Below are 14,333 nucleotides of genomic sequence, written 5' to 3' on the forward strand. Positions count from 1 at the left end.
CGTTCGTGATTAAAAAATTGGTCTATATGGAGCAACAGAAAGTTTCATAGAATGCATAGAACGCAAACATAGTATTGTAATATATATTTTTAAATTTCAATATAAGTACAATTTGCCAGGTACCCCCAGATGTCCCTCCAAAAGTGGGACGATCTGGTCACCTTAGTTTGGTGTCACCTTGAGCACTGTCAGAAATTGTGCCCTGCTTCCTTCTCTCCGGGGAGTTCTGGGTCAGTGGGGAAAGGGGCCCAGGATCCTCCTCCTTCCAGCCCACTGTTCTGCCCTCTTCTGATGATGCTGTTTCTCTCTCACCTGTAGCTATATGTGAGGGAAATTTCACCTGCAAGGAAAATGAGGTTTGCGTGCGACCCAACGAGTGCCGCTGTCGTCATGGGTACTTTGGAGCCAATTGCGAAACAAGTAAGTGAAATGGGCAGGACCGTTGCTAGGGACTTCACCTGCCTTTGGTGTACCCGTGTTGTCCCCACACCTTGCTTTTTACCAAATAGAGGACCTGTTCTCCATTTCAGTAGTACTGTGCACGTGTCACACAGGCAGGTGCCCTGACCTTGAAGAAGGAGGGATAAAGCTGGTCTGGCACTCTGACTCTGGGGAGAGAAGCAGGGGTGCTGTCCTAAGGAGACAACAGCATAGCTGCTGATAGAGAGAAGAGCAATGCCCAAGTGTAGGGGCAGGTGAGGACTTGATGGGGGTAACAGGCAGTGTTAGCCACCTGTGGAGAAAAGCAGGGGTAGTCAACCTGTGGTCCTCCAGATGTCCATGGACTACAATTCCCATGAGCCCCTGACAGCATTTGCTGGCAGGGGCTCATGGGAATTGTAGTCCATGGACATCTGGAGGACCACCGGTTGACTACCCCTGGAGTAAAGGCCTCCTCTGGTACAATAGCCTCCCAGGGATAAAAGGCTTATGCATCAAGGAGGTAATCAGGAGTAGGTTCAAGAACAACGTTCAAAGGATAAGTTTTGGGGAGCTGATACTTGTTGTGTGCTGTTCCGCTAACTGTCTCTTGGTGCCATGTGGTTTTGTCTGCAGAGTGTCCCCGCCAGTTCTGGGGCCCCGACTGCAAGGAGATGTGCCGGTGCCACCCTAATGGGCAGTGTGAAGATGTGACAGGGCAGTGCACATGCAATGCCAACCGCTGGGGTTCAAAGTGCGAGAACCCTTGCTTGTGCAAGCATGGGAAGTGCGACCAGAAGATGGGCAAGTGCACCTGTGAGCCCAGCTGGTGGGGCCCTCAGTGCTCCAGTGCCTGCTATTGCAGCCTCAACTCTCAGTGCGACCAACAGACGGGGACCTGTATCTGCCAGCCGGGCTGGTGGGGCCGCAGCTGCAACAACCAGTGTGCTTGCAGCAGCTCTCCTTGTGAGCAGTTTACCGGGCGCTGCCAGTGTCGTGGAAGGACCTTCGGCCCCCGCTGTGACCGCTACTGCCAGTGCCACATGGGCAGATGCAACCAGATCGATGGGACATGCACCTGTGATCCGGGCTACCGTGGCAAGTTCTGCCGAGAACCGTGCCCGGCCGGCTTCTACGGACAGGGCTGCAGGAGGCGGTAAGCATGGCTCTTGGGAAATTAAGCCAGCTTGAAACTTGGGGTCCCTTTCCTCCTTTTTTTGATGACAAATCTGTCAACAGTGTTAATTTAATTTTTATTTTCAATTATTTAACTGAAATGCTGTTTTCTAGGCATCTCAAAGATATTTTGAAATACTTCTTCCCCCCTAAAGATTCTTCTATGGCACATTCTTCTGGTTTGTGAGAAGTAAAGCCAGCTTGAAGTAGTGGTTAAGAGCAGCAGTTTCTAGTCTGGGGAGCCGGGTTTGAAATGTTTTATCATTTGGATTTCTTTCATATTGCAGTGTTGCTGTGTTGGTATAGTGCAAGGGAGGCCAAATAGTGGCTCTCCAGATGTCTAGAGACTACAATTCCCATGAGCCTCCTGCCAGCAGCATATTCATGGTAATTGTAGTCCATAGACATCTGGAGAACCACAGTGTGGCCACCTTGGGTCTAACGTATTTACATTTCACATTGTGAAATCTGAAGTTTCTTATTTTGCCTAATCTCCTTATTCATACAGTGATCAAAATTGTAGAACAGTCAACATAAATAACTGCAGCTATTTCTACACTGTTAACATTCTTACTCATGGATTTAAATAATAAAGCCATACCAATTTTTGAGTGTGACAGTATATGTGCAGCCCCCACCCCCACCCCCCACCCCAAGCCCGACAAACATTGCCCCTCCAAGGCCGTTTCAGTTATGAAAATGGTCTGAGGTAAAAGCCCCTTCTCCCCCAGGGCTGCAGTCCCAAGCCAAATCAGGGTCCTGGGTGCCTGGTAAACAAGTTCCTTTACACCTGATGTATGATTGTCTGAATCAAAGTAAGGTCATGGAAATTCTGACCCTACACAAATCATAATGAGCAGTCTGGGCCTTGCTTTACTTGCGCGATGCTTAAAAAATCTATAGAACTTTCTCCAGTAGAGCACAAATAAACCTGTCAAACTATAAGCAAGTATGGATCTGTCATCACGCCCACAATCGGAAGGTCTTCTCTGCTTGTGACCTTTTCTTGGAATACCAAAAGTTCCTTTCCTTATTTTTTAAAAAATGTTTCTAGTCCTCATGGCCACAGGAAAAAAACCTTAAAAGTCTTACAGCATTTGTGAATCATCAGGCATACAAACAGAAATAACTAATTTATTACAGGGCTTTCCTCCTTGTTAAGCCTCTGTATTTGGGAAGAATTCCTCAGAGAGCCCCAACATAAAATTATGATTCATTCAGAAGCTTTAATATGATATTTGCAAAAATAAAGTCATTGGTCAGCATGTGTTAATTACATGCAAGTGAAATCAGATGCAAAGTATAATGGACTTTAGCAGTTAGTTACACAGAGTCTTTGTTGCATGCACACATTTCTTATTTTATGGGTGCCAGATCTCAAGATAATGCTCTTCTACCTGCATATCTCTCGTGTATAATGATGGACTTACTGTTGTGTTTTGCTGTGCCAAAAATAAATATGCCTGAAAGCATCATAAGAAAAACTGTCATGGAAGTGGCAGCCCTATTACATATGGTTCTCAACAATGGTTGAAGGCCATCCAGGGATAAGGCCTGAGATTGTTCATGCTACAGACTTATAGGCTAACTCAGGAAGAAAGAAGGAGGGTTGTTGCTTTGGCTTCTTGTCTGGACTCCTGAAAGACCTGTGCCATTACCTTTGCAGGTGTGGCCAGTGCAAGGGGCTGCAGCCGTGCACGATCGTGGATGGCCTCTGCTTGGCATGCGAAGCAGGTTGGAACGGCACCAAGTGCGACCAGGTGTGTGCCCCAGGCTTCTACGGAGAAGGCTGTGAGCAGATCTGCCCTTCATGTAAGGATGGCCACACTTGCAACCATATCAATGGCAAGTGTTCACTCTGCAATCCTGGCTGGATTGGAGACAGGTAAGTTCAGGAATGGGGAAGGCCTGGGCCTCTTGTGAGAATACTGAGTGCATCAGGGCCAGCCCTGCTTCAGTCTAGACCTGGAGAGTGCCTCTTTGAGCTCAGGATCTGTGAAGTTAGCAGCTGTTCCTACAAGCCAAAGGCTGTCAGGATGATCCCACTGTGTTGGCCAGGCTCCTGGCATTGAGATAAAACCTTTCCAGTCCAAAGGCTTCACACTGCCTGCCAGTCACAGGGGTTGATATTGCATATTGCCAGTTCCTTTCTGGATCTGAGAGCACACAAAGTCCCAAGTGTGGTTTGATCTCAGCCCTGGCCCATGGAGTTTCCAGTTCATGCCTCTGAATTGCTAACCCCTTCTGGTTAAATCCAAACAAGTGACTCCACGTCCAGCTTCCTTCCTTTTGCTTCAGCCCCCTCTCATCCACAGGTACTTCTGCCCATAGAGCATCAACCTCCTTCCATTTGCCAGACTTCTTTTCCTTCACATTGGAGGTGATTACTGGGTACCTAGTGTGGAATTTTTCTTCCCGTTCTGGTGGGAGGTGGGGCATTGCAAAATCACCACTTCTCTGCTGTTTTAGATAGGTGTCTTTTCTAGCCTTCTTCTTCCCATTATGTTTTTTCATGGTCAGGGAGAGACCAGGGTCAGCCTTCGTTTACAATTCTGCAGAATACATTTGCACAGCCCCTTATAAGAGTTGGGGTGTGTTAAGGAATCCGTTGCCTTATGTTATTCTCACATCTTGACGATGGATGCAACCCTGCATTAAAATGTATTGTGGAGCCTGCTGGAAAACCGGGCACTGCTTTAGAAGAGGCCATTCCCTTGATACCAGTTCTGCCCAGTGCCCACGGCAGTTTGAGATTGGTGTTTCAGGAACTTTCCAAGTGCCTTTACACTTGGAATATTATGAGATATTATGAGAAGGTGCACCCACTGTGGTTCCACCGGAAGTAGTCTATTTTGGGTTCTAACAATACACTAGAAAATTGACTTTTCACTTGCATGTAGGACAGTCACTGATGGGGAGGGAGCTCATTTAGCAGAAAGATTTAAACGAATTTTACTAGGGTTTTTAGGGGTTGTACTGTGTTTTATTGTTTTATTATAAACTGCTGCGAGACTAATTGAGAGCGGCGATATATAAATCCAAATAAATAAAATGAAATTTGTCTAAGCAGCTCATTTAGTAGACTAAGGAAACTGTGAATAGTAACCTTAAGCAGAAGTTGTCCCTTTGACATGCTGGCCTTCCCTTTCTGCTTCATCAAATCCATTCTCCCCTCTTAATAGTCTGTTTTGGCCTTTTTCTAGGTGTGAGACCAAGTGCCGCAACGGGACGTACGGCGAGAATTGTGCCTTCGTCTGCAGCGACTGCTTCAATGGCGAATGTCACTTTGAAACGGGGAGATGTCTCTGCAGAGCTGGGTTTTATGGGACTTCGTAAGTGATTTGGCCCCTCTTTTCACCAATTCGGTTCAGAGAGGGCCAGTTCGCATGTTACTTTAGGATGCTTAGGGCTGATCCTGCGTAGAGCAGGGGGTTGGACTAGATGGCCTGTATGGCCCCTTCCAACTCTATGATTCTATGATTCTTACAAAGGCCACCAAATAGGCATGTGCTTAGGTCTGGACTGAAAAACCAGTGACTCCACCCCATTATAGGGAAAGGAGTGCTGATTGCATTATGGCTAGTACACATTGTGTCACCAGGCTACGTTTATTTTCAGTGCTCAGTCCCCCTTTTTTGCACGATGGTGTAAAATTTTTAAAAAACAAACTCAGTAAAACAGCACCCGCTACTTCTTCAGTGTGATGGCAACCTACTGAAGGCTGAAGGAATATAGAGGAAGGGGCCCCTTGCATTGCAGAAGGACTTCCTAGACTTCAGACATAGTGGAGTGATAGGACACAGGCCTTCTGTTAATGTTTTTTTAAAGGCAAGATTTTATTGCCAATGGCAAGTCTAGAAACCAGAAAGCAAGGCTTACCTGTATTATGCTCATTTTACCGGAGGCTTTATCCAGGCGACAATAACTATGTAGGTTTGGGGAAACCTTGCACATGTCAATTCCAGTAGCTGGGCGGTTTGCAAAGTCAGCTGCAGTAAAAGGTCCGCAGATGGAAATCCCTGAAGGCAAACTAAAAATAATGCTTGGTCAGGAGTTACTCATCTTGGTTGCTGGCTTTGAGGACAGAGTTTCTTCAAAACAACTACATGCCACAATTGCATTTAAGGCAAAAAAAAAAAAAGTGGTTATTTTTCCTCTGAAGCAGTGTTTGGGGATTACTTCGTACATTTCATGGGAAGAAGCAAGAGTAGAATTCCTGTTTGTTTGCTTTAGGGTTGCCAGGTCTCTCCAGCCACTGGCAGGGGATGGGAGGGAAGGTTGCCAGATCCGAGTTGGGAATCTTCTGGAGATTTGCGAGTGGCGCCTGGAGTATAATGCCGTCGAGTTCACTCCCCCAAAGCAGCTATTTTCTCCAGGGAAACTGATCTCTAGTGTGGAGATCCTGCAGTGTGGAGATGAGCAGTAATTCTGGAGTATCCCCAGATCCCATCTAGAATAGAAGCTGGAATCCCTAGTGCTTTGGGGCTTTTGTTTCCCACCATCAAAGCTATAAAGCAGATTTGTCCCTCCGCAGGTAGCTTATTTTCCCAACATGCAGCCGTTTATTTATTTATTTATTATATTTATATTTGAATGATCAGAAGCAGGAATGGGGAGCTGATCATCTTGGTGTAGAGAGCCAACTTGGTGTAGTGGTTACGAGCGCCAATTTATAATCTGGAGAGCCGGGTTTGATTCCCCGCTCCTCCTCCACATGCAGCCAGATGGGTGACTTTGGGCTTGCTTATAGCACTGATCTAGGCCAAGCATTAATATCACTTCCCTCACAGGGTGTCTGTTGTGGGGAGATGAAAGGGAAGGCGATTGTAAGCCGCTTTGAGACTCCTTTGGGTAGAGAAAAGTGACATATATAAGAACCAACTCTTCTTTTTCATATAAAAGTAAATGGCGAAAGCACGATTTACAAACCCACAAAGAGCTTCCTCCAAGTGGGGCAATAAGCTTCTCAGTGCTTGCGGGACTCTGTGAGGGGAGGGAAGTTACTTTTTCTTTCCCAATTCAGCCAGTCTTTTTCTGCATGGCTGGGGAAGTCCCCCAAGCCCTGACTTTGTCTGTGGGCAGCCCCGTTTCAGCACTTACTGTTAGGAACAGAGTCCTCAGGTTTGCAGTCAGACAGATGGAGTGATGACAGATATCTCTGAAAAACCTCCAAGGAAGGAGATTTCAAAATCTCTTTTGGCAGGTTCTTCTGTTGGTTAAAAAAAAGTTTGGTAATAAATCAAGTAGCTTGAGGATCTTGTCTTTTTCTTAAGCCATTGGCAAATTTTGCTAAAAATGAGAAGCATCCAATTGGGTGTTGTACAGACAGGGACGGAAGGCTTTTTACTTGAATATAATTATACATTTTTAAACACCAAAATGACCAGTGAAGAAAAAGTTAAGTAAAGCCATAGTTGTGTGGCCACCCAAAAAGGGCAAATAGCTCCCCCCCCACACAGGCCATTTCAGGTTGAGAAAGTAGCCAAGTAGCCACCCAAAAACCTTATAACCCCTCCCCACATGCTGCAAGGCCCAATATAAGCCAGACATTTATTATGCTAAGAAAATTAGTTCCCAGTGGATGGTTGCCTTCTGGTTAAGAAGAGTTGGAAGATGGCTCGGGTTTCTCAGACCTGACTCATTAACAAATGTAACATCTACTTTGGTTTCCAGATGCTAGAGTAGAATTCCAGCGCCTGAGACCTTGGACAAACTGACCAGTGTGTGAAGGGTTAAGGAATCATTGCTTCATCTTACAATGGAACCTGTCCCCTGATTTATGTGCATATCAAGAAGAGAAAGACAGCAAGGCCTAGTGACTCTCAGCCAAGATGGCTGAAAGTCAGGAGAAATGTGCAGAGCCAGTGTGGTCCAGTTATTGTTACCAACCTCCAGGTGGTAGCTATTATTATAATCTCTCCAGCTATTACAGCTGGTGGCAGAAACCAGTTCCCCTGGAGAAAATGGTTCCTTCAGAAATTGTGCTCTGTGGCATTATAGCCCGTTGAAGTCCCTCCCCTTCCCAAACCCTGCTCTCCTCAGACTAGACACACACACACACCAAATCTCCAGCTACTTCTGGAGCTGGCAATGCCAGTGGTGCAAGTGGTGAAGAGTGCTGGGGCTAGAATTTGGGAGGCCTGATTTGAATCTTCACTTGAGCCATGGAAGCTCACCCTTGGGCCACACACACTCAGCCTATCCTACCTCACAGGGTTGTTTTGAGGATAAAATGGAGGAGAGGAGAAATTACATAAGCCACTTTGGGAAACCAGGGTATAAATTCAATAAATGTGCAGGAAGCCTGGTGGCTGTTCATTTTACCAAGCAGAGGTGGCTCACCCCCCCTTCCTGATCTCACCATAGTATTCTTGAAACACTGGTTGCTAGCCATGGGTTTAGAAGGCTGTCCAGTTTTAGGAGAAGGAGAAGGAGAAGGAAGGAAACTTTTTGGCAGGCCACCACCTTCGTGATAACCATGTTTATCACAAAACAAAATAGCTGATGCTCTTCCAAGTGGTGGGGCCAGACTGTGCTAATGGCTTAGGTAGCAACACCCACATAAGCATGCATGCATGCATACACACACACACACACACACACACACACATACATACATAGACACACACCAACTCCTCCCTTGCATATCAGTCCAGTCCAGGAACTTTCACAAAAGGAGACAATAGTTATTTCAGTTTCCTTCTGGCAAAGAGATCCTCAGACTGCAAGAATCAGAGACAGAAAACACATCCTTGCCAAGGGCTTATTAGCAGAGTTCCTCTGTTGTGACTTACCCATAAAGCAGTGATCTCTTGCCAGTTTTGGGAGGGAGGGATGGCTTCCAAAGCTTGAGCTGCATCTAGAAATCTCCAGTGGCCCCAGGCGGATCTTCTAGAAGACACAAAAGGAATTCTATCAGTACTTGACTCTTGGTATGCTCAAGAGCCATCCCTTAGGTTTGTTAACAAAGCCCGCTTGCATCTGAAAGCCCTGGCCAGAAACAATTGCTTCTTGTCTCCTGGGAAGAAAAGTCAAGACGTATGAGCTGCTGTAGAGCCAGGGCATGGGGGAGGAGGGGAGGGTCAGCCTCAGGATCCATGAACCTTGGTGGTGTTATTAAGTCACCTTTCTGCAAGAAACCTCTGTGTAAATCAACCCAGAATGCTATTTACTGTGCACACTGACACTGTAAAAATCATCACGCCAACCAAGCTGAATGCTAAAAAGCAAAAAGGAAGCCAATTGGAAGCAGTGCAATAGCAATGAATTAAAATTAAAATCTATCAGCATCCTGGAAAACTTGCAAGAAAAGGTGGGTGGATCAGTAGAAGAAAATCCAAGATATCCCTGGGTGAGTCTCATTGGACCATTTCTGTTCCCATGAGTCTCCAGATGGGGGGAAACACTGACACTCACCCCTTGCTTGCCAGAACTAAAATTAAACCTTCGTGGCTTTGGAGGATGCTCCCGGGTGTTAACATTTATTTGCAGGTTTAAGAGCTAGAAACTTGATGTTTTTACTGGAATTGTTTTACTGGCTGTACTCGTTTCTATACTTGTGAGCTGCCATGAGCCAGCCGTGCCGGAAGCAGCGGGACAGAAATCCAGTAAATAAAATACATTTTTAAAAATAGAAGTGAAGGTTCCAAAAAGAATCCAGGCTTCTAGGGAAGTGGAAGTCTGCAGGTGGAACAAATTTTTTGAACAGAGAGCCCCCAAGTTTATTCCTAGTGTCTTTTAAAAAAAATACCCTGACAATGTTTTCATCGTTGGGTTATTTTAAAGATTTTAAACTCAGCTTTTAACAAAATCTCGGTTTTAAGAATGTGAAACCCAGCAGCTGAGTAAGACAAAAGAGGATAGTATAAAGCATTCAGGAGAAACCAGCAGGATCCAGCGTCAATCCAAAAAAACAGACTCTGTAAAGTGCTGCCAATGAAGCGTGCCTGTGTGCAGCTGCTGTGAGGGCCTGCGCAGTCCATGATCTCTATGCCAACTGGCACGTGGCACCGAGGAGGCAAGGACCAGAGCCAAAGAGATGTGTTGGATGTCCGTGAAGCATGCAAATATCTGGATTCCTGGGAGACTCCAGTGGCTAAGGAGCAGCTGCAGCTGCTTGAGGCCGTGCCATCCAGCAGATATGCCCTCCCCACACCCATGCCCCTGGGCTTCACTGAAATGGCAATCAGGACATTGCTGCTCTTGACCAGGCACGAGCCTCCAATCTCCAATCATTGGCACAGTTCATTGATGAAAGGTTTAATTTGTTATTTCTTTGTTTAAAATTTTTTTTTGCGCTGCCTCTCTACAGAGCTCCCTGTGCCCGAGGCAGCTTACAAAATGAAACATAAAACACCATCCAAGTTATTAAACCCTACAGTTCAAACAGCAGGACAGGACACAGCGTAAAGCATGAAGCAGTTCAAAATGGGTCTCAACCGTTCTCAGGCTACAAACAGACTATAGAATGACATTTAAAAATCTAGTTAAAAGCCTGGGGAAGCAGAAGCATTTGGGCTTGGTGCCTAAAATACCGTAGTGTAGGCACCAGGGCTATGTCAAAAATCATCACCCAAGATGGTCAAGGGTGGCATACATCTTGATGGCATACTTCTTGATGGGGGGGCCCAACCAGATCTTCCTCCTACAATGGCCTCAACCGTAGACCTGGCAGACGAGCTCCACCTTACAGGCCCTGCAAAAACCTAACAAATCCTGCTGGGCCCGTAGCTCTCCCAGGAGCTCATTCCACCAAGTTGGGGCCAGGACCGAGAAGGCCCTGGCCCTGATTGAGGCGAATTAAACTTCCTTATAGCTGGGAATGACCAGCAAATTTGTACCCACAGAGTGCAGAGCCTTGCGGGGGGCATAGGGTGACAAACAGTCCCTCAGATACGTGGTCGCAGACCACAAAGGGCCTTAAAGGTTAAGCCAAAACCTTGAACCGGATCCGGGTCGCAACTGGCAACCAATACAGCTGCCTCAGCACAGGCTGCATATGGGCCCTCCAAGATGTTCCTATGAGGACCCTAACAACCAAATTCTGTACCAGCTGCAATTTCCAGGTCAGGGACATGGGCAAGCCTGCGTAGAGCTAGTTACAGAAGTCTATTCTGTAGACTTCCAAATCCTAGTCCAGCCCCCTGGCCATTTCACCACACTTTTGGGTGGGAAATAAGCTGATCAAAAAGCAAGACGGCAAATCATTAAAAAGGCCTTATTGTGGCTTAGCTGCTCTGTGTCCCTATTGTTATCACTGCACAACAGAGGACAGGAAACTAACCCTGTATACCATGTGCACATATGGGAAATCTGTGTACACAGCTGGTCTCATTCTTTGAGACATCCTGGGAAATGACCTTCACTCTAACCACTTGCCTATATTCCTGAGTGTCTTAGCTTTCAGTTTTAAAAAACAGGGCTCATTTTTGTAAGGATAGACATTTGTTTTAAAACTGGCAGCTTTTTCTAAAGCTTAGAAACTGCCTTCCATTCAGTTATGGGGAAGGGGAAAGACTAAGGCCCATTCCGCACAAGGACCAATGTTGCCAATTGCTTTCACAAAGCAATAACGGTATTTTAAATAGTGGAATCTCGGCGTTCCACATACCTTCATTTGTAATGGAATCCAGTAGAGTTTCATTCGTTCCCCACAAGTTTCTGGTCTCGTAGGAATCGCTAGAAAGGAAGCGATATTTTTCTGCGCTTATTCCCGCCCCTGGCTGTCAATCAAACGAACAGCCAATGGGCGGTTGTTATCATGCTCCCGAAAAGCCCCTTTCCCTTTAAGCACAGGTTAAAAAAAAACACACGTTTCAACGAATATGTCTTGATTCTTCCTAATGTAGAGACCCAGCTGGCGTGTGAGCTGGCGAGTCATTGTTACCACGCTCCTGCAAGTGAAAAAAAAATCCCGCCCCCACACGGTATGATTTTCTTGTGGGATTCTGAACCAGTATTCCAGAGGAAGTTGAGATTCAGCCCCCTCCACAGCTGGCTGTTTTGGGAGAAAGGAGAAACGGTTGCTTTTTACATGAAAGGTAGCCCTAGGGCAGGAGTAGTCAAACTGTGGCCCTCCAGATGTCCATGGACTACAATTCCCATGAGCCCCTGACAGCAAACGCTGGCAGGGGCTCATGGGAATTGTAGTCCATGGACATCTGAAGGGCTGCAGTTTGACTACCCCTGCCCTAGGGCAAGTCCTGGCAGCTCATCTTTCTCCCTTTCTTTATTGCTCACCCAACCATCTTCTTCTCAGGTGCAATATGACATGCCCACCTGGTCAGTACGGAGTGAACTGTGCAGAATCCTGCAACTGCCACAAGGACTCCTGTGACCCCCTAACAGGAGACTGCTATATGGGTAAGTATCTAGCAGATGCAGACATAAAACTGTCAGTCACTCCTTGTGGCTTCTAGGGCCTGATGTCATCCCTCCCCCTGCCCGCCAACTCCCCATCAGCCAGTCGCCCACCCTGTCCTTGGATGCAGAACCCTGGGGCATGTCACACTGAGCCTCACCCCATACACTTTTGATTCCGTTCCAGAGGCCAACCAGCGGATGGGGGTGATCGGAGCCGGAGCCCTCCTGACCTTGCTGCTAATCCTGCTCCTATCGCTTCTGTGTTGCTGCTGTGTTTACCGCAAGAAGGACCAACCTCGGGAGTGAGTGTTGATGATGAAGCCACGGCAGGTGTTGCAAATGCCTTAAGTGATTGGGGGGGGGGGGGTTGTCACTGAACAGGCTGCATGCAAGGGTCACAGAGCCAGGCAAAACCAGAGAAGGCACTAGGATCCTCAGTTCTGGAATTGGCCAGCTGCTTTTGGTTCCAGCTCTCCCTTAGAGTGAAGAGCTGTCCAATAGACTGTCAGATATCTTTTACAATAGGTGACAGGGGACTGGAGAGGTTAAGACTGGAGGTGGCAGATTTTACTTTGGGGTTTAGGTGTCAAGAAGTTGCTTGCAACAGGGAGGAATTGTGTCATTTATGGACATTATTCTGTCCCATAGCGTACTTGAGGAAGTGTGCGTGCACACGAAAGCTAATGCCCTGAATAAAACTTGGTTGGTCCGAAAGGTGCCACTGGATTCTAAATGTGTTCTGCTGCTTCAGATCAGCACGACTGCCCACTTGGATCTAATTTATCTTCTGTTAGATTTCTCTCCTACCTTTCCATTACTAAGCTCACAACACATAGCAGATAAAAATGACATTAGAATGGACATCATGAGCATGGCAATCCTGCTCACTGTTTTTTTTTTTCTGAGTGCTGTATTGAAACCAGGGGTAGGCAATTCCTTTGCTTCCAACGCTGGGGAGAAAAAACACACAAAGACCTCATTTGCTGTGGATAGTTCCAGCACCAGGTGTATGTTCTGATTCCTGCCCCCTGAAGCCTGCAAGGTGAAACACATAGGGGCTTGTTAAAATAAACCTATTTCTTATCACCTGGCATTTTTTCCCCATTGTGTTTTGTGACACATTGCTGGATGCAGCCTACTTTTTTCTTTATCCTTGGGGGGGAAATTGAGATGTCTATCAGTAAAGATGTCAATTGTGTCAGCAAACCTGGGGCAGGAGGAACAAGAGTCCTGCTAGATGAAATACACTTGGAGCAAGTCAAGCCCAGTGGTTCTGCCAGCAGCATCTTTGGGACTGGAGTCAGTGGGCCTGGGAGAGGCTGACATGCATAAATCGGGGCTGCTGCCTTCTTCCCCACTGGGGATTTCAGCTGTGCTGCCAGAGCCTCATGTGCCTGGGTAGACATTTGGCCCTCAGTGATGAGCAAGTTATTCTGGTGAGCTGCTTTCACCTTGTGTGGTAGTGATTTCCTTTCCCAAAACAAGAGGCAACCTTCCGCCTTCCAGTTTACACTGTAAGAGATGGTGTCAGCTAGAGTAGGCAAGACATGCAAAAGGTAGAGATGAGTATGGAAGGGGTGCCAGGATGAAGAGGGAATTATTAACGGCCTTTAAATATGCTAACAAATAAAACCAAAGAGTGGTCAAAGTTCCAGTGGGCAGGAAGTTAGCAAGAGGGATAAGGCACACTTGGTGAATGAAGGGTTTAATTTGGTGATTGTGGGACACCTGGGGACTCAGAAGAGCAAAGACAAGGAGAAGGGACAAAGGGGGGGGAGGGTGGACAGATGCCAGAGCAAAAGAATGAATATAGTCAAGGTCCATAAAAGCAGAACAACAAAATTTGAGTCCAGCAGCACCTTTAAGGGAACAGAGTGTGGCATAATCTCATTGATTGTGTTTCATCATAAGTCCCCGTCACAGAATCTGTATCTTTTGCCAGAAGTCTAACCAAACACTTCTTCTGCAGTACAAACCAGGACCCAGTCAACAAGAAGGGCCCAAGGCGTCTTTGTGGCAGATTCAGCCAGATCAGTATGAAACTCCCCCGGATTCCTCTTCGGCGTCAGAAACTTCCCAAAGTTGTCGGTAAGGTGCTTCTGATATCAGCTGAACAGAGTGTGGTACCTAAATTTGGTTCCATCTTGTCAACAGTCCCAGTTAACGTGATAAAAAAATAAGAATATAGCTGCCCATACCAGTAAAGCTAAAATGTTTGTCGCTACCAGTGGGCAAAGTGCAAAGAATGCTAATTTATCAGTCAGATTAAAAAAATGGAATTCTGATCATTGCTTTAGGATGCTTTGGGCTAATCCTGCGTTGAGCAGGGGGTTGGACTAGATGGCCTGTATGGCCCCTTCCAACTCTAGGATTCT

At 46.5% G+C, this 14,333-nt stretch overlaps 1 protein-coding gene and 1 long non-coding RNA gene across 4 annotated transcripts in view; one reads left to right on the plus strand and one right to left on the minus strand.

Annotated features, from left to right (window-relative positions):
* SCARF2 (scavenger receptor class F member 2) overlaps positions 1-14,333 on the plus strand; it is a 51,127-nt gene that overhangs the window by 17,887 nt on the left and 18,907 nt on the right. For all 3 annotated transcript variants that reach the window (XM_077309099.1, XM_077309098.1, XM_077309100.1), the window contains 7 exons: positions 319-420; positions 1,057-1,576; positions 3,263-3,481; positions 4,800-4,928; positions 11,855-11,958; positions 12,143-12,260; positions 13,928-14,046. In XM_077309099.1, coding sequence (XP_077165214.1) covers positions 319-420; positions 1,057-1,576; positions 3,263-3,481; positions 4,800-4,928; positions 11,855-11,958; positions 12,143-12,260; positions 13,928-14,046 — 1,311 coding nt within the window. The remainder of the gene's footprint in view (positions 1-318; positions 421-1,056; positions 1,577-3,262; positions 3,482-4,799; positions 4,929-11,854; positions 11,959-12,142; positions 12,261-13,927; positions 14,047-14,333) is intronic.
* Positions 1-14,333, minus strand: part of LOC143823130 (uncharacterized) — a 39,096-nt gene that overhangs the window by 2,221 nt on the left and 22,542 nt on the right. The window contains exons 2-4 of the long non-coding RNA XR_013226386.1: positions 8,391-8,487; positions 6,697-6,805; positions 5,476-5,626 (exon numbers count right to left, since the gene is read on the minus strand). This is a non-coding gene — a long non-coding RNA (uncharacterized LOC143823130). The remainder of the gene's footprint in view (positions 1-5,475; positions 5,627-6,696; positions 6,806-8,390; positions 8,488-14,333) is intronic.

This window comes from Paroedura picta, chromosome 13, assembly GCF_049243985.1.
Source record: "Paroedura picta isolate Pp20150507F chromosome 13, Ppicta_v3.0, whole genome shotgun sequence".
NCBI lineage: Eukaryota > Metazoa > Chordata > Lepidosauria > Squamata > Gekkonidae > Paroedura > Paroedura picta.